Source organism: Drosophila mojavensis, unplaced genomic scaffold (assembly GCF_018153725.1).
Source record: "Drosophila mojavensis isolate 15081-1352.22 unplaced genomic scaffold, ASM1815372v1 contig_74, whole genome shotgun sequence".
Classification (NCBI taxonomy): Eukaryota; Metazoa; Arthropoda; class Insecta; order Diptera; family Drosophilidae; genus Drosophila; species Drosophila mojavensis.
Genome location: NW_025318899.1, coordinates 7,035,338 through 7,054,937, shown reverse-complemented (window position 1 = coordinate 7,054,937; position 19,600 = coordinate 7,035,338). Strand labels below are relative to the sequence as shown.

The 19,600-nt window shown below is 39.6% G+C and overlaps 3 protein-coding genes across 16 annotated transcripts; 1 reads left to right on the top strand and 2 right to left on the bottom strand.

Annotated features, from left to right (window-relative positions):
• Positions 1-254: 254 nt before the first annotated feature.
• LOC6581666 (cuticle protein 21) lies at positions 255-3,744 on the bottom strand. The gene is made up of 3 exons (XM_032731771.2): positions 2,839-3,744; positions 2,590-2,766; positions 255-825 (listed from the first exon to the last, which is right to left on the bottom strand). Exons 1-3 carry the CDS (start codon positions 3,136-3,138, stop codon positions 481-483), a joined length of 822 nt encoding a protein of 273 aa, XP_032587662.1. The 5' UTR covers positions 3,139-3,744; the 3' UTR covers positions 255-480.
• Positions 3,745-5,237: 1,493 nt separating this feature from the next.
• LOC6581664 (PDZ and LIM domain protein 3) lies at positions 5,238-19,337 on the bottom strand. Of its 14 annotated transcripts, none has more exons than XM_015161978.3 (9): positions 19,149-19,337; positions 16,488-16,636; positions 16,123-16,426; positions 9,346-9,546; positions 9,203-9,282; positions 8,602-8,673; positions 6,649-6,808; positions 5,971-6,009; positions 5,238-5,906 (listed from the first exon to the last, which is right to left on the bottom strand). In XM_015161978.3, exons 1-9 carry the CDS (start codon positions 19,320-19,322, stop codon positions 5,820-5,822), a joined length of 1,266 nt encoding a protein of 421 aa, XP_015017464.1. In that variant the 5' UTR covers positions 19,323-19,337; the 3' UTR covers positions 5,238-5,819. The 14 variants fall into 14 exon arrangements, with proteins under 14 accessions (XP_015017464.1, XP_002007386.2, XP_015017457.1 ...); XM_002007350.4 differs by lacking the exon at positions 19,149-19,337 and adding an exon at positions 17,391-17,729; XM_015161971.3 differs by lacking the exon at positions 8,602-8,673.
• Positions 10,166-12,661, top strand: LOC6581665 (cell division control protein 6 homolog). Its single transcript, XM_002007351.4, has 2 exons — positions 10,166-11,745; positions 11,806-12,661. Exons 1-2 carry the CDS (start codon positions 10,296-10,298, stop codon positions 12,222-12,224), a joined length of 1,869 nt encoding a protein of 622 aa, XP_002007387.1. The 5' UTR covers positions 10,166-10,295; the 3' UTR covers positions 12,225-12,661.
• Positions 19,338-19,600: the final 263 nt, after the last annotated feature.

Sequence of the window (19,600 nt, the reverse complement as noted above, 5' to 3'; positions counted from 1 at the left end):
ATAAATTTAATGTCTTATACGACGTGAAATATTCATATTTAAAATAAATATTTCATATATAAAAACAAAGTCGTTGACAAAGTTCTAGATTTTAATTTTTCAATTTTTATAAGAAAATAGAAGAGCCTATCTGAAGCAAAAATCTATCAATAAAGAAAATAGACTTCAATTTAAGTTTACTATTTTCTGACTTACCCTTTTCCATAAAAATCAAACACAATATTCTTAAATTTTATTTAAATGTTTTTTTTTATAAAAATGTTTAATTAAATAATCTAAATCAGAAAATCAATAAAATATATATCGAGTACAGCAAGGAATTTCGATTGCTTGAGCCATACGCAAACATGGGCAAATGCACTACAAACTAAGGTCGAGAGTCGTGTGTTCAGATGCATTGATGTATAATATTATGAACGCCTCTATAAACTACATGGACTTGCGGAACTTTCAAGAGAGGATACACCGCGTACAGCATCCTTATTGGTATTGATGGTACTGCGGCTGCTGCTGCTGCTGTGGCTGGTACTGCTGCTTGGCCTGGCCATAATCCTGCTGGGCCTTGTGGCCGCCGGCGCGTAGCAGCTGCGTTGCTGGTGGGGGTGTTGGTATCTTGACGACAATGTCGGTGGGTTCGCGAATGACCTCCGCCTTGAAGCCCTCCTTGGGGTCCGCTGTGTACTTGACGGTGCGTATGAAGCCATCCGAATCGACCACAGAGTAGCTGCCCTTGATCACCGAACCGTCGCGAACTTCTTTGCGATTCTGATAGTTGGTGAACTCATCGTCTTTCACATCGAAGCCAAATTGATACGAGGAGTTTTGCTATGAAGAGACAGAGAGAGAGAGAGAGAGAGGGAGAGAGAGAGAGTTGTATTTGCATATCAAGTTGAGCATTTCAAATGCGTAGCGCAATGTGACCCAGTTTTACTTCAATTACAACACACACGGTGACTGCGCATGCATGTGGGCGTATGGGCGTGTATCTCTGCGTGTGTGTGTGCGTGTGTGTGTTTATCCCCGACTGGAATATTCAAGCCCAGATCGAGTTGCTCAACACGCACAAGTGAAAGTAATTTGAAGCCGACTTGCATATTTTTAATGACACGAACAACTGCAACCGATCGCTGGGGCATGCAGCGATCGCATGTTGTCTTATGCAACCAGCCACTCAAATCCCCAGAAATCTTTTTGCACGTAATGCCCAACGAGGCCTGCCCCTAGATATACATAAAATTACACATTTATTGATATCTTGCGCATAATTCATGCACAAGGTTGCATTGCCCCCTTCACAGTTGACGAGGAAGCGACCAAAGAGTAAGGCTAAGCTCTAACTGGGTTAAGGTAAACCAAAGCCAAAACGTGCCCAAGAGGCGTGTTCGCCAACAGCAATTGTTCTTAGCCTGACGTGGCCCAAAAAGAAAAAAACGAGCCAGCCGAAAATTGATTGCAAATGCTGCATTGCTGCAAAATTGGAAAGGCAATTGGCCAAAAGAGCTAGTTTCTTGAAGCCGGTTCTAATGCGTGCACTGTCCACTCGGAACTGATCGTGTTTCGGGTGTCTTTTGGGTCTTGTGGCTAGCTTTGCTAAATGGGTCGCATTTGAAAGTGATTGTAACTGCGGCGCATGTGCCGCATGACATGCAGCTTGACAATTTTTTGCTCTCTATGCATGTGTGCGAGTGTGTGTGTGTGTGTGTGTGTGTGTGACACCATTTTTGGAGATTTGACAAACTAGAAATTAATGCATTGGGCAGCACTTGCCAGCTGAGAGCGGAACAAAATTTGTTCACTCTTTTGGGTTACTTAGGATACCCAATTCTTATCTTTGGACTTATTTGCGTGTGATGCACGAAACTGTCCAAAGATAAGAATCAAGTCTTGCATAGCAATGTAGTCAGATACAATGACATTTGGTAACCTGATTTTAATTGTTGAATATATGCTAGGTAGTCTATTGCCTATATTCTCGACTACTTAAACATTTTAGACTATTAGAATAGGCGGGATGGGCTAATATGAATATGAAATACTCATTCTAGGAAGCAGCGCATCTCGAGCTGCTTTTCAGTCGATAGCTGAGCTGCTTTACATGTAAATAAGCTCACATAACTGTCAACACATTCTATATGCCTTCCCTTGCACAACTGATTTCACAGCTTTCACCCAGAAGAAGCCATACAACTATTTTCGCGACTACGCGTCCCACTTTGCATCATAGCTCATATATGCAAAGTAGTTTGGCTTAGGCTGGGGATTAATGCGAATTTTTACATGGGACACATTTGGCTAACGAGCATCCGCAGCTTCCGCATGAGTGGGCCATAAATAAATGTTAGCCAGGAGTTGAGTTTTGGTCACGGCTATGGCCAAGTGGCTGCAGTTAGTGCTGCATTGTATTTGATGGTTAATGAACTCTATGGCTAAAACTCTCTCATGCTTCAATTGTAATTATGCACTGACTGGCTGGATGGCTGTCTGTCTGTCTGGCTGACTGCCTGTCTGCCTGGTTGGCAACATTGTTTAGTTGGTTGCGAAAACGAAAGTGCGCGAAAGCGGAGTTCGAACCCGTTATGGTCAACTTACATCATCGTACTCCTCCTCCTCCGCCTGCTGCTGTTGCTGCTGCTGGTGCGATTGCAGCTTGAGTTGTCCTTTGCCGAGCAGCGGAGCGGAGACCGCCTGATAGCTGGGGCGACGCGGGGCTGGAGCAGGCGCTGCCTGTGGCTGGCGATAGACGCTCTGCTGCGGCTGTGACTGATACTGCAAAGGAGAAGAGGAAGAAGCCAATAGGTGAGTCGACACAGCTTTTCATTACCTCTAGACTCTGCCCACCTGTGGCTGCAAATAGTCTCTGACCGCTGGCGCCACGTATCCCTGCGGCTGCTGCTGCTGCTGCGCGCGTATCTGCTCGGCGACCGTATCCTTCAGCCTGATCTGCTGCCCAGAGCTCACATATTGCTGCGTCTGCTCGGAGTTCTGCTCGTAAATGGGCGTGCCATCGGAGGGCCGCTGCTGTTGCTGCTGCTGCTGCAGCTGTTGATAATACTGACGCAAATAGGCGGGATCGACGCCCTGTTGCGCTTGGGCGACTCCGCAAATCGCGACCGTGGCCACCACGAGCAATAGCTGCATTATAATACGAGTTTGTTTCTCTGCTCTTGCCGTTGCTGCTGCTGAACTACACTTTACACTTTATTGCCGATCGATACAAAACGCGCACGTCCCACTCCAAGTCACAAAACTATCTGCGTTCACTGCAAACTCCAATTGCACTTTTATATCGAATACCTCTCACGATCTCAGCTAGCTGCGCCACAACCAGAGCCACAGCCAGACGACTCGGAGCTAGAGCGGCATTCGGTTGTCTCTCCGGCTCTCTAACGGTCGTTGGTGCCGCGCTTTGTTGGTAGCCTCTTTTTTGATTTACTACAGCTGTTGGCTTGCATAGTTGGCACTTCCGTTGCCATTATATCATGGACAGTATTGTCTCTCTGTACGTACCGCCTGCGCGCTCTTCCCCTCATCTGCTCAGCTGATTTTTAGAGCTCGCCTCGACCTGTGTGTCATTGTTGCTTTAGTGAAAATTGCTGCTCCAGTTTACGTTTGCTTCATTTGCATTCACAAACATTACGTGCGATCCTCCAAGTGGGTTAGCACCAGCCAAAGCTGTTAATGCAACTCTGCTAACTTTTGCTGCGCTGTTATTTAACATTTTTAATTCAGCGTCATAAAAAGCCATGTTAATAATCTACTTTAACTGTAATTGATAGCTTTCGGATAGCTTATATATGGGGTCAGACTGCAGCTAATTAACATTTGGTATGCTGTTAACTTCTAACATTGATATCTGACATTTGCACTCTTTCTTCTGTTAACCCATATTCGGCTAACTGTTAGCAGCTGTACTTAGCTGTTAGTTAACATTTGATATTAAGCTTCAATTTGATTACACACTATAACAGCTGTTAACTAACATCTGACAACCACTTAGCAACTGTACCCAACTGTTAGCCAGCATTTAAATGGCTCGTTGACTGCAATTGTCGTTAGATTATCTACTTAAGCCATTTGTCAGGTCAATTGCTTGAGTTCAATGCGTTTAGGGCTCCGCCTCAGTCACAATTTATTGAATTTAATCCGACAAGTGCAAAAGACTATTGTTCATAGAGTTTGACCCAAATTGTTAAATCACAGCAAACTCGATATCGAAAACGTTTCGCTGCCTGTATATGTATATGTGTGTGTTTGTGTTTATGTATGTGTGTATCTGTATCTGTTGCGACCACGTTGCGGTTGAATAGCTTCAACTATGCCAGCGATCTTTTGATGTGATTGCCAAATCTTTTGCATTTGAAGACCTTTACACCAGATGCAAGTACCACAAAGCTGTTGCCAAGCGATCGCACGTAGCGCACGCAGTCATTAAATCTCAATAAAGCCACCGCCTGCCCCACCCACCCAATAATGTATGTTTATTTATTTGTAAGCGTCTCTGATGCGATTACTTAAGAGCAACAATTGCTGCGATCCATTGCAGAGAAATAGCTGCGTTACGCTCTAGGGTTTTTTGATTTTGATTTTGATTTTAGTTTCGATTTCGATTTAGTTTCGTTTGATGACACACATGAAGGATTTTATTCGCCAAGGTCGTTGAAATCTATTCAAAGTCTGTTTCTTAATGGGGCTTGTGCGATTTTCGTCAGCCGTTGACCGTTTAATGGGGGCGAGCGCTATGTAGCTTGTCCAAATCGTGGATTATTAAAGCCATGAAGTGAAAGTACATTATGTATAACAGACAATTGTTAGAGTCGAAAAATTCATGTGATGTCCGTGTGTTTGCGTTTGCGCTTGAGTTTGCATACACATAATTTCAATAAAAATGTGTTTAATTGCCTGCGTGATTGATGGACCTCAAATGTGGTAAATAGATTTATTTAAATATATATCTAGAGATCTGCCGAGTCATGTTATGCAAAGTTTTTGGAAGTATCGCATAACGGCACAGAAAATCAGAGAAATCGAATAGAGAATTGAAAGTCACTTAGCTCTAATTAAATGCAATTATAAATGGGGTTTCTCACTCTCCAGAAAAGTCTGCTTGCATTTATGGAGGGGGAAAATATTTGAATATATATGTATGCGACGAATACAACTCCGCTTGCATACCCTACTTATTTACATTCCATATGAGAAATGAAAATTCATTAAAAACAGCAACTCAGCACAGAGAATTCAGGGTATCTGCAAGTCGGGCAAACCCGACTCCAGCACTCTTAATTGTTTTGCTTTATTCGTTTTCATACATTTGTAAGGACTAGAACCACTCGCTGTTGATTTCGAACGAAGTCAACTTGAAATGAACATAAATAATATATTTAATAAAAATCTTTAACTAAAATTAAATTTCATTTCTCTTTTGGTTTTTTATTGACTATTGCGCTGGGAGGCTGACAAAAAGGTTTGAGAACAATTGAACTCAGCTAAGAGTGAGTTAATTATGGTAGTTGTTTGTTTAAATTTATAATAATATTTAGATCAGCTCCATTGAATTTCTGTACCGATTCGTAATATGTATATATGTATATATATTAGGGGTATTCCTTTTGTTAGTTGCTTCTCTTGTCGTTGGTTTGTTTTCTTTAGTTTTTGTTTTATAAATTATTTTTAAATAAGTTAAACAGAATTTCATAAAAATCCGCTAAATTGGTTAAATAACGCTTAACTAGCAACTGTTGTTTGTTTGTTGTTATTTTTATTGTTGCCTGTTGCTGCTGCTGTTGTTGTTGTTGTCGACTGTTGCTGCTGTTGTTGCTCTAGTAGTCAGTGGCACCAATAACGCTGTACATCAGACGATTGAACGAGCCGCTCTGGCGTATGTTTTCATCGTGTGTGTTTACCACCTGTTAAGAAAAGAGCATATGTTAATTGATAACAGTGCTGTTAATTTGATTTTCTGTTACTTACATTGTACGGCGGCCGGGATACTGGCGCTGATACTGGCTTCTGTAAAGGCATTTATAAGGTATGTAGAAATAAAGATAACATTTGCTTAATGGAGAGAAATATTCCAGCTATATTGATTTTTTCTTCAAATATTATGAGCGTGCTTTCTGTTAGTTAGTCCGGTAAGTTATGCCAAAAATAAAAAGCTGATTGTGACTCGGAAGAATATACACAGAGATGTGATTAATGATGATGCTGTACGACTTGCAGATTCCATGACAAGTTATCCAAAATCAAAAATAATAATGTTAGTATTCGATTTAGGTTAGTTAACATTGCATTGCCTGACAGCACATTAAACATACGAGCGCCGCTTAACATTCTGTTAGGCATTCGAATATATAGCATTGGACAGAGGACACACAGAGAGAGGACAACAGAAAGAAACAAAAAATGCTGTGACTGTACTATAAAACAAAATTTTGATTTGACTGTACGTGAGACGGCGAGATACATTTAGAGATAATAGTAGATAGAGATAGAAAGATATTCAAATAGTGCGCAATGAACTGGACAATATATATTTAAGTATATATCGTGTCTAATACACAGATATATAGTTCACATATAAGTTGCTTTTTTTTTTGAGCTGAGAACAATTTCGATTTGATTTCGGTTTGACAGTTGACGCGATCTTACCTTTCCTGGAACCAATCTATTCGGCTGGTAGACCTTTGTCTGCACAGGTATGGTTACTTCCTGTGGCGAGGATTGACCATAGCTGCTGTAGCCGCCTTCCTCTTGAATGGCTCTGTAGGTTTCGCTATTCCTTGGATCGTAAACAACAGTTTTCTTATAACTGTTACGTCGATTCGATTTATCGAGTTTGGATTTTTATCGTATTGTTTTTGTTTTGATTGAGATCGTTGAAAGCGCCGTATTGTGGTAAATATTTAAGGTTATGCAATTTTTTTCAAGAATTTTTTAACGTTATGTCATTTTTATTTTTGTTGGTTAAGTTCATATATATATACATGTGTATATACATATATGAATTGTTTTTGTACATCGGTTGAGTAGCGTGAGACAGAGTAGTGAGAGAATAGAAAGAGAAAACAGGATGTGCACAAAATACGTTAGAATTATTTTTGTTGTTTTGTGATTTTTTAATTCTTTTTTTTTGGTTTAGTTGTTTTCCAATCAAATAGCCGTTGTCTTAAAACTCGACATTTTCTCAAACAACTTTAATTAATAAGTAATGAAAAACTCAACAAATCTCTTACAACTAATTATTAAATGTAAATTGTATAACAGAACAGCATAACAAAAAGTTGAAAATTATTATTTAAAAAAATGGTATTACATAGTTGATTAATTGTAGGATTCTTGTTAGTCAGGTACTACTGTTAATACTTAGTGGGAATTTAGGAACTTGTTGTTGATGTGTTGTCTTTGACACTTTGAGTTGGATAAATTCAGCAAACGTCTTTTTTTAGGCATTTTTGTTTTGGGGTTGGTTTTTGTGTTTTGTTTAGGGGCGATTCTTGGACTAGGGGACTTTGGGGTATGTCATTGCTCTAGTTAAAAATTGTTGCTAATTTTGTCATTAATATCAAAAAACAATTTATATTGTTCATAGGTTTTTTTGTTGATAGAGTTGCTGCAGTTGCTGTTGCCGCTGTTGACGTTGTTGCTCGGCAAGTTGATCTTTTTGCTTTTGTTGCTCCAGGATTTTACGTTTTTGTTCCAGGAAAGATAGATCGATGAAAATTCTAACATTAATCGTGCAGCTAAGTTCTATGTTTGATAATATATATTGGCTAGAGTATTGTGTTTTGTTGGTATAAAATATAAATATTTATATACTTATATATAGAGATTTGTTTTGTTAAGCATCTTATCCAATTAGAACAATTGATCAATTCTTATTAGGAATATATCATCTACCATATTTACAGCGTCTGTCCTAATTGCTATTCACCTTTCACAATTGCGCCTCATATGCCATTCTAATAGATATTTGGTCAAAGAACAACAAGGGATAGGACTTGAGGAACTTTTAACTCTGACTTTGAGAGGTTTTGATTTTCTTTTTGGGAGAACGTTCAAATTGTTGTCTCCAGATTGCGTTAGGAAGTGGAATTAAACAATCAGACTCATACATGTAACATATAGACAGCACATGCACTCATGACCTCGGGTCTAGCTGTACGTATATATATATATATATATATATATATATATAGGACATATATGTATGTATGTATGTATATTTGATATGGGATTAGGACTATACACAGGTTGCAGCTTGTTGTGGCTGGGTGTACAACAATTCGGTTAATCGTTCGTTGGCAGGCAGAATAATTTGTGAACATTTATGGTACAGTAGTACATCAATACGGTGTACGTGTAGCAAAATTTTGTAATATTTGTAAAAATTTGTGTACGTAGCAAACATTCAAGTTTCCAATTAAGCCTAATAATCAAGTTTCAAGAAGACCGAATGCTTGGCCTCTGTTTGTTTACGATCTTCAAGGAAATGCAAATCAATCAATCAATCCAGTAAAAAGTATGTATATATATATGGGTGTATATATAAGTGTTTATATATATATATATATCAGGCTGTGCTCAAAATATGTTTACTTTTACCCGTCAAGTTTTGTTGGCAAAGGACGATGCAAAGGACTTTCCTTCAAGCGATTGCTATCGCTTGTGGCAAAGCTACAACAATATACATAGAATATATTTAAAGATATATGTATGTGGTGTATTTATATAGAGAGAGCATGTGTATGTATATGTACGTGTGTATATAGAGAAACATTGAGCAAGTAGTAGACATACAACATCTATAGACTTCCTGGTCTCATGGGTCTTATATGTGTGTGTCTTATTGTAGTTTTAGTAAATTTCTTGTTCTTTTTATTTTTTTGGTTTTTTATAATTAATGGATTAGGTCTTAACTAGGCACGGACTTTCGACTAATCAAAATAATAGATCTATATATATTAGTTGAAAGCTTACTAAGGCGCATCTTAAGAGCTGCATACAAATTGTTGACAAAAAACTACGCAAACCAAAGTATTTTATTCAAAATTTGCTCTTTTTTTTCAAAAAATATCTCAAATTGTTGGTTGTTAACAGAGTTTCAAAAAGTTTGCTGGTTAGTGTATTTGTCTTTTGTAACTAAGCATTTGATATTGTCAGTTGAGTAGCTTTAAAGAGGATTCCAAATGAGTGGTAAACTTACGGAACTGTTGTTCTGATGGTGTCCTCAATATTATTGCTGGAGTAGAGACCAATTGGCGAGTTGAATTGCTTGTGGAAAACCTGAATAAAATGGTCCATAAAATAGACGGATTTAGGTTAAAATTTGAGTTTTTTATAGCTTACTCTGCCAGAGTCGGCATCCTGGCCAACAACCTTGTGCAACATGGTATCGGCAACGCGTTGCTTCATGATACTGTCATGGTAGTCGTGTCCGGGATGGGCGCGCACAGCTGGATTTGGATAATGTCTCAGATATGACTCTGTTGTGGGCGCATCCTTTTTCACTTTTGCACCGGGCAGCACCAGTGGAGTTGTTCGGTATGGCTATGAGAACACATATACAAAATGTATGGTTAAATTTATTGATTTGTTTATGCCACACAGATTGCAAACATTTGCCAATGCCTTTCAAGCTGGTGCAATCTAAATAAATAATAAAATACTATGTACAAAGTCCGTTGGGGCAGCATCCAAATGTATCGAAAACAATTTCGCTATGCTTTATTTAACAGACAGCTAAACAATTTCAGTGTATGTTGCATTTGTGTGTGTGCGATTTCTGTATAAACTTTATTTACCAAAATTCCATTTTATGTACGAGAGTGTGATTGCCTCGGTCTATACACATACATATATTTTAAAAATATCTCAGCGTTGCGAGGCTAGACTAATATTTATAGGTGCTTACGTAAGCGTTTTCGCCTTCGTCCAGCAATATTTTCATTTTCTGCTTGCTGTTTTATTTTTGAAAATCAACGGTCACACGCAGTCGCACAAGCGCGTAAGTAATTTAATATTCAGTGCGACAAAATTCAAATTTTCAAACGTTTGCGCCAATTATCGAATGCAACGTTTCGTGCAGTGCTGTAAAGTGCCGTGAAGTGCTTTACAGCGCTGCCAGACTGCGGCAGCTGCAGCTGATCGTGAAGCGCAGCTGAGTCGCCTTTCGCGCCTTTTGCTTACATTTTCTTTGTCACAGATCGCTTGAAACTTAAACCCAGCTTATATTGAAATAAATTCTAATTGCATACTAAAAGATCAATAAGATCAATAAACTTAACAAAGCTTAACAAATGGCTGCCGTACGCCGCTCCACGCGCTTGAGTAGCATTAGCAAGTCTGCTGTAGCAGCAACTACGACAGCAGCGCTGCCTCAGTCACCGTTGCTCTCAACGCCACGACGCTCAGAAATTTGGCGCTTGAGGCAGACGAAACGGGTCGAAGACAGCGACGACGAAGATCAGGATGATACTATTAGTGTAATTTCAGAGAATAACGAAAACAGCAACCTGTTGAATCAAATGGACAAAGCGAGCAAACGTAAGACAGCCACTGCGGCTAAAATCAAAGAAGCGCAACTAAAGACGCCACGCAGCAGCAAGAAAACGACGACAAAAACTTCGGTTGCAGCTTTGACGAGCAGAGCCAAACGCATTGAGGCTAATATACGTGCTGCAAAACTGATGGATGAGAGTAGTAGCAGTAGCAGCGGCGAGGGTGAGCATGATGATGCTGCACATGTATCGCCGCCGAAGCAGCGGAAGACGCATCCGTTGCCACAGCATTTGATCAGCCCATCGCGACTGCTGGACAGACTGAGCATAGATGAACGCGTTGAGGAGGTAGAGAAGGTGGAAGACGAACAACCTAGCAAGACTGAAACGAAAACCAAAGAGGCAGAGAGAGAGGAGGCGAAGCCTTCACCTCCACGCAACAAATATCAGAATGCGCGTCGGGTGCTAAACAGCGCGGAGACTCTAAATCTGCCTGGAAGAGAGCCACAGCTACAAGAACTTCGGGAGTTTTTCACCTCTCACTTAGAGTCGCAAACCTCAGGCAGTCTCTACGTCTCGGGCCAGCCAGGCACTGGCAAGACAGCCTGTCTCTCGCTGCTTTTGAGAGCGCCCGAGTTCGCCCAGCGATTGCAGCGTGTCTACATCAACTGCACGAGCATTGCCAGCGTGGGTGCTGTCTATAAGAAGCTGTGCACGGAGCTGCAGCTGAAGCCAGCGGGGCGCACTGAGCGAGACCATCTGGCGGCCATCCAACGTCATCTGCGAACTGCTAAACGTATGCTGCTCTTGGTGCTGGACGAGATCGATCAGCTGTGCACATCAAGGCAGGAGGTTTTATATACGATCTTCGAGTGGCCCGCTATGCCAGGTGCTCGCATTTTGCTCGTTGGCATTGCCAACAGCTTGGATCTCACAGATCGTGCGCTGATGCGTTTAAATGCGCGCTGCGAACTAAAACCAAGACTGATGCACTTCCCACCCTATACCAAACCACAGATTGTGGAAATATTTAAGTCCCGTCTAGCCGAAGCTGAAGTCTTGGACGTCTTTCCACCTGTTACGCTACAGTTACTCGCGGCCAAGGTGAGCGCTATTAGTGGCGATGTGAGACGCGCTCTGGACATTGGCCGACGCGTTGTGGAAATTGCCGAGCAACAGAAGAGGGCGGGCGAAAAGGAGTTCAACATGAAGGCGCTCGAGCTGGACGGGAACAGCGCACAAGTTGAAGGTAAAAAAAATATATCGAAGATATATGGAACAGCTAAAATAATATATATTTAATTTACAGACACCCTCAAGCCCGTACAGGTGAGTCAAGTGGCTGCGGTGCTCAACAAGGTCTACGGCGCCTCACAGAATCTAGAGGAGGATATCGAAGCTGCCTTTCCACTGCAACAGAAGCTAATGCTCTGCTCTCTCGTGCTAATGCTGCGAAATGAGCGCAACAAAGACATCAGCATGGGACGCTTGCATGAGGTGTATAGAAGGGTGTGCGCGAAGAGGAACATACTCGCACTCGATCAGGCAGAGTTTGCTGGCACTGTGGATCTGGTGGAGACGAGAGGCATTCTGCGTATTATGCGCAAGAAGGAACCACGACTCAACAAAGTGGTGCTGCAGTGGGATGAGGAGGAGGTGCATGCAGCACTGAGTGACAAACAGTTGATTGCTTCCATCCTCAGCGACACGGCCTGCCTGGCCAAGTGACGTGATCTTCATCATAATAGATTACCTTTACGAAAATTAGCTTTTCGCCCATTTTACTGCTGCCGTTTTCATTTAATTGCGCATTTCTCACAATTTATTCATTCACCTTGGCCATAAGACAGAATCGAATCATTTTTGAGAGGAATACAAAAATAAATTCGAATTTTTGTTCATGCTAAATTTAAAATTGTGTTGCTAGCGCAAGCACGAAGAATATTTCGAAATATACATTTGAGGGTCACTTTCGAATGTTTTTAATTGAAATTATGATTTTTATAAATTTAAGTCAAATATCTTTGATATAGGAAAAATTCACACTAATTGTTGACAAACTCTCACACATTGATTTCAAATAGCTCTTAACAAAATAGTGTTAAATTTTAAAAATAAATTAGTTTTGCAATATATAAATATATATATGTATGTATATATGTAAATATCTAGCTTATGCTAGCAAACATTGTTTAGCAACAATTGTTCACTTTCGCTGCGCATTTTGACATTATTTGAGGCAATGCCAAAAATCAAGTCTGAGCTCTTTTGCTTTTGGGCATTAAACTAATTATCGCCCATGCCGTTTACTATATAGTCATTTTTAGATTAATTTCATTTCGAATAATTTTGTTTATTATTCTCGCTCAGCGCTTTTCTATTCTTCTTTGTTTTTTGTTCATCTAAAAATATCTATTGAGTTGGTTTGAATTACATTCGAGAAAGAGCTATGAAAAATATGTTTCAGCAAAAATGTTCAATTTGTTTTTGTTGCTTTCAACGCACAAATATGTTTAAATAATAAGCTAAATGGTGGGTGTATACATAGAAGAAGCAGAGCGCGAGAGAACAAATCGTATATATATATACAAATATATAGTATAAAATTTTTTAGGAAAATTTTAGAAATAATTGAAAAGCGTTTTTCAACTGTTGCTTTCGTTGACATTTGTATTTGAACTTGAATTATACCATTTTTTTTTTGTTTTTTGTTTTTTTGACAGTAAAGGTGACGTCTTTCAAATGAGCACTGAAGTTAATTTTTTTTTATTGCTAAAATTTTGGCTTTTTTAATTGCCGCCTTTTTTGTAAATCTTTCAGAATTATTACCAGTGTTATTCTTATTTCCATAAAATATTAATAACAGATTAACTTCTCCAAGAAATTATTAATAAAAATGTTTTCCCTTTCGGAAAAATGCTTAGTTTTTGTCTACTTTTAATTTTAGTCTGTCTTGAGCTTAACTCTTTTTTGAAGAAGCTTCTTCGGTATTTGAATTTTGTCTTTTAACGTTTTTGCTAGCTGAGTTCGTAATGCTTACTTGATATTGAATGCACTCATTGAGGTCTGGCTGCTCCTTGTAGTAGACGGGAGATCCATTTTTGAACTGAACGTACTCCATTTTAATATGTGTGTGTTTTTATGTAGTTTTTGGTTTTTAAACTTTAAACTCCTTTATTTTTATCAGCAAAATTTGGAATGGAATAAAAACGGGAAAAATTATAGAAAAACTCTTACGTAACGTTAAAAAGCAATTGCTAAATAACACAATTTAAATTTAATATGAAAATTATTTTATTATTTATTTATTTTCTTTCTCTTTCTCTTTTTTTTTTTTTTTTTTTTTTTTTGAATTGGGAAACTTGCTTTTATCGCACGTTTAAAATAACGCTTCTTCTTCTACTTCTTCTTCTACACCACTCTTGCGGAGGTCGCTTCACTAGGCTTTGGATGGATCTTGTATCTTGTTGTTTATTTTTCAATATTCCGAACGCAACTGATTTGAAAATTTTCAGATGCTGGCGAATTATTGCTATTTCGACTGCGCGGAATTCCAATCCATCTATATAGAGTCTCTATATATGAGTTGTGGCTGTCTATGTGTATGTATGAATTTCTCTATGTGTGTGTGTGTGTGTATGTGTGTGTATTTGGTCATATAGAACAGCCAGAGTGCGAGTGCTGACGGTCAGAGGCCGTTCAAACCCACGCACACCACCGTATCACCAATACACTGAGTTGCCACATCCTCTCACTCACTCATACACTCTCTCTCAATTTGTTAAAGATACATATTCTTACGCTAAATGTTTTTGTGCAAATAGATTATTCACCGAGCGTAACATTTAAATACAACAACAACTTACATATAAACTTGGACTTGGATGCTGCCGTGAGCGCTTTTCACAATCGCCCACGCGCCGAAAGAAAGACCCCGCCCCGAACATCACCCTATAACGGCACTCATATATATATGCATATATATCTATATATTAGATACATATATGCTGTCAGTTGTTTGTCCTGCCTATTTACAAAACAAAATTATATATCATTCATATAATTTAATTGACGATTTTTGGAGCAATTTCTTTTTTCGAAACGAGGTTATTTGTTTTCATCATAAAATTTAAATAATTCCACAAAAATGTTGCTCTATAGCACAATATTGATGTGTTTCAGTTTGTTTCAAATATTATATACATTTTCGATATTTATAGATATAACATTGACATTTTGTGCTGCAACCAATTGCTGTGAAAGAATCAATTGGCACTGGATTCATCATGGGTACAGGTGTAATTAACCTTCATTAGGCTAGACGAGGCGTCAAAGAACTTTCAAATTTCAAGGTACTCATAATTTACATGAAATTATGTTTATTTTTCTGCCTCCAAAACTGAAGGTTGTTTGTTTAACATTAGGTACTTATACAGAAGAACATTCTTTGAGTGGGTTGATCAAAAAGTTTTTCGAAAAAGAATAACAAACTGATCTTGGCATCTTAAGAAAAATCTATTTTTATATATATGACAAATTTTTTATGAAAACAATATATTTATTTTAATTTTAGCTTTTTTTAATTTTATATTAGCATAGCTTACAATCATATTTTTGATGAGAAATCCTAAAAAAAGATAGACAAGCACCTTGATTTAAATTTATGTTACATTGACAAACAATATGGCAACCTTGACAGGTGGCAACACCCGCCGGTGAGGTGGGCTGGGCGAAACACTTTCATTGGCATTGCCTGAAGAATATCACAAGGTAGCATCCGACAACAGGCAATGCACATGCCCACGTAGATTGATATACTTGGCACATGTTTGATTCATATACATAAGTACCACAGATATACATATGTATATGTATATGCTTGTATGTATGTGTATGTTTCACTATAATTGCGCTGCTCACCTGCCTGCAGCTGAGTGAAAATGTTCAGATTAATGTTTTTGTTTATTTGCGCCGATGTTATTTTCATTTTGCTCATAAAAAAGGGCGTTCGTTTGCCTTTTTGTTTATTTTGTTGCCAATTTTTCCACCTGCAGACTGCGTCACAAGACTTTCCTGTTTAGCGTACAAGTTTTCGCAGCTAATACTTGTGCATATATATATATATATTTTGGCTATATTTAGATTGTGTAAACAGTCAAACCTTGACCACAAAATGTCTATCCTCTGATGTCAGCAGATGGCAGACGGATTTTTACAAAATTCATATCTATTTCATAACTAAAACGATTGCCTTCTTCAGGGAGTCAGCTTTGTACAGCGAATCATTTTTCGTAGCATACTTTTAAGCGCAATTTTAATAGAATTGCCTGCCAAATATGGTGGATATTCATGTAAATTGTAAAGGAAATACTACTGGTATTTTTCATTGCATAATTTTGTGCGGAAAAATAAATTAAATATTTCCCCAATGTGAAAAACGAACGCGTAAATTATGCACAGCGTAAGAAGGTAATGCTAACTTTAAGAAGTAAACAAGTGAGTAAAGCGAAAATATTATTGATATTTGAAAAAGTAAACAATGAAGTAAAAGCAAACAATTTTATATTGAACTTTATATGAAGCGGAAGTGTTAATTGTAGCCAGCCCTCGGCGCTCCGCCACTCACCTGATTAACAATGAGCGCTTGCTCCTCGGCAACATCCTGTTGATGATCGCGAGTTGCCTTTGGAGCAAACACATTGGCGGGTGTCACATAGCCACCCGAGGCATTTAGCTGCGGAAATACCGTTTGGGGCAAGGTATCTACGGGCAGCTGCAGCGCACGTTCGAAATGACTGGGCCCGGGTAGAAAAGGTGATGGACCGCGGTGCGGATGCTGCGATAATTCCGAACTGGCCGGCGGCAACTTTGAACTGTTGCCCGCACCAGCTTCCTGATTGACGCCCTGTGTGTAGGCAATTGTGTTGTCTCTGCAAGAGTTTTGAATCAATTAAACAGCCCTTTCAGTTCAAAGATGTGTCATCAGCTCACCTGTGCACCACTAAACGTATTTCGTTGCCAGCTCCGCGGAACAGCTGCTGGGCATCGGCGTGACTCAAGTCGCGTGCATCATACTCGCCAATCTTGGCTATAATATCGCCGCGCAGCAGCTCCCCATACGATGGGCTGCCCACTTGCACCTGTGGGCGAAGGTTAGGCACATGAGATGCTTGTTAAGGCACTTGAACAGACCTACGACGCCCTTGACATAGATGCACAGACATCATATTTATGACGGGGGCCTTTTCTATTCCCCCACACCCTTTGCATTGTTTACATGCGTCGTCTTCTATCCGCTGCTGCGCCTCAATTAGTTTTACTGGCGTCTCAGAATATGCAAATCTTTGGCAACGATGCCATTGCAGCATTCTCCTAGCGCTCGAGTGTGAGTGTGTGCCAGTTTTGCTATTAATACCCTACATTGGCAAAAAGGGTTAAAGGGTGTGCTAGATAGAGTAGTAAGTCGAGCACTAAGGCTTCTTAGTAATCTCTATTTTAAATGAAAAGCTTTGCTGTCATTAAGGAAATAGATTTAGGTCTCTATCTCTTTTTTTTTGTGGCTGCAGAGTATTTGACAGTCGTACAGTGCCATCTTGTGATACCTTTACTGTTTTGATTTGTTGTTGTGGTTTGTTTTGTCACTAAGTAGTGCAGAACCCAAAGGCCAAAACAGTTTGGCAACGATAATGGACAGTTCTCTGCCGCGCCGCTCTGTGCAACAATTGTGATGAATGGGCCGTTGAGGCGACATTCAACCACAAAGCGACAAGCGACCAGCAGAGCAACGAGCAGCGAGCGGAGAGCAGCGAGAGGAGCAACAGTGCCAGCTCTTCAGTTCTTCAGCTGCTGCTGCTCTAGTTACATAACGCACAAATCCCACACTCTTCACATTACCCTGGTGATGATTAACGGCGTATCCAAATCGTTGCCACCGACCAAACGTATGCCCCAGGGTGTGGCCTGGCCATCGCGCTGGAGCTGCACGGCAAACTCGTGGAGCTTGGGGCTCATGTTAGACTCCGATATTGATAGAAATTTGAAATTGAAATAAATACGTTTCCACGGCAGGCAATTCAATTGAGCATAGTTATAGACGAATTGCCTTCTTCACACTTGATGCGCGAATTTTGTATTGTTTGTATTGGCTCAAAGTGCTCAGCCCGAGGCGGAGGTAGCGCGTGCAGCGCGATTTTTTCGCGTATTATTCGATCGCAATGCTGCTCAAGTACTAATTTTAAAATACAATTTGTATTCCTTTTTGCAGCGATGGCACCGAATGATCGTGGTATACTACGAATACATTGCGCTACAATCATGTAGTCAGCAGCTGAGAAACATGAACTCAATCCAAATGCCAATAATTTTCATCATGCTCTACAGGCAAGAGCATTTCGGTTTGCTCGCTGCCATTGCAAGCAATTCAGATATTATTGAGAAATTTCATACTCGAAAGCAATATCTATTCCAGCTAGAGCAACAACGTTCTCTGGCCAGCTCTTTCATCCAGGTTGCATAGGCAAACTGACCCTGAATATCGGACGCCACATGTCGCCTCATCAGAGCGCATACAACATGATAATCACTCTAGAGATGATGACGAACATTGGTGCATATGTTTTGCTTGCTTCTTTTTTCGACATTTTTATTATTTTGTTGCTGAGCGTCTAGATCGCATCCAAGCGAATGAGAGGCTGTAATTAAATTTATTTACTGGCACGCTTCAAATGGCGGCACTAGCAACAATAACAGTCGCTCATTCAAAATAAACAAATCAAAATGTTTGCGGCATTAGTCAATGAAACGTACAACGCGTCGTATGCGCAACATACACAGAAGATTTTGGCCCTTTCCAGAATGGAAGCATATACGAATTACATAGCTCTGAACAGGCCAAGTTGAAATGGTAGGGCATTAATATATATACAGCTATATAACGTTGAAAAGATATTCAAACAAAAATTTTATTTGCCTTTGTTTTTGGCATCGCCGTTTTTACTTCTTACAACGGAAAAGTCGGACATTTTTGTGCTTGCCGTCGATTTTCGAATTATATACATACAATATATATGGACAGGCATTTATTTTTGCAACCTATTTATTCGATTTGGTGTTCTTTCATTTTAGCCGAAAATTCTGAAATGTTTTTACTATTTACAGCTTGAATTTCTTAAAATGAAAATTCTTTCATTGCAGACCAAGAGACAAAAGTCTAATCAATTTGGCAATTGTCCACTCAAGTCGGTGATTAGCAAACGTCATAAATTTTTCAAAGCTTGTCAGTAAATGCATAAACATTTAATTCCAAAATTCATTTGATTTTTGGCAACCGCAGCTAAAAGCATTTGCGTCAATTTCACGCTTCGTGCATAAATTTATGAAATATATGTATGTATCTAAATGCAGTTTGGGAATATCGAAAGTTATATGTTGTTTTATTAAAGAGAAACTGCATCAGTGGCTAATTAATTAAATTGTGGCCGAGTTATTTACGAGCCGCCAAGTGCAAAATGTTATTGAACTGATTTCTGATGCGCTGACCGAGAGGGTATTGGGGCCAAAGCAGCGGCGATTGACAAGCCATATGCCATATGCCAAAAGCAGAGCATAGTCAGAGTGTGGGTGCGGGTGCGAGGGGCCAGTGTCGTCACTTACCCCATTATATAGCTCATCGGCAAAGTGGACACGCTTCTTGTGGCCGCAGCTGCCGCGACGGCGCAAGGTGGAAATCGGAAATGTGCTCGTTGGCTTAGAGACTATGTCATGTCCATTGTAACCAGGCACCTTCCAAAAAGCCGGTCGAACGTATGACGATCTGTTGGTCGTCATTGCTGGCCAACGACTAGCGTAAACAAATGGAATGCGCCACAAAAACCATATAAACAATTTAGAATTGCTCTCGCTCGCTCTATTATACGGCCATACGTCTGCTCACGCCGACACGTACGAGTAATATAGACGGCCCAAGCAAACAAAAAAATGAGAATAAACTATGGTTCGCCTAATGAGCACAAAACAACATGGTAATTATACAATCGGCTGAATTGGTGGAGAGTAACAAGTGCAATTGATGCAATAAAAGAATTATTCAAACAGAACAGCAGATT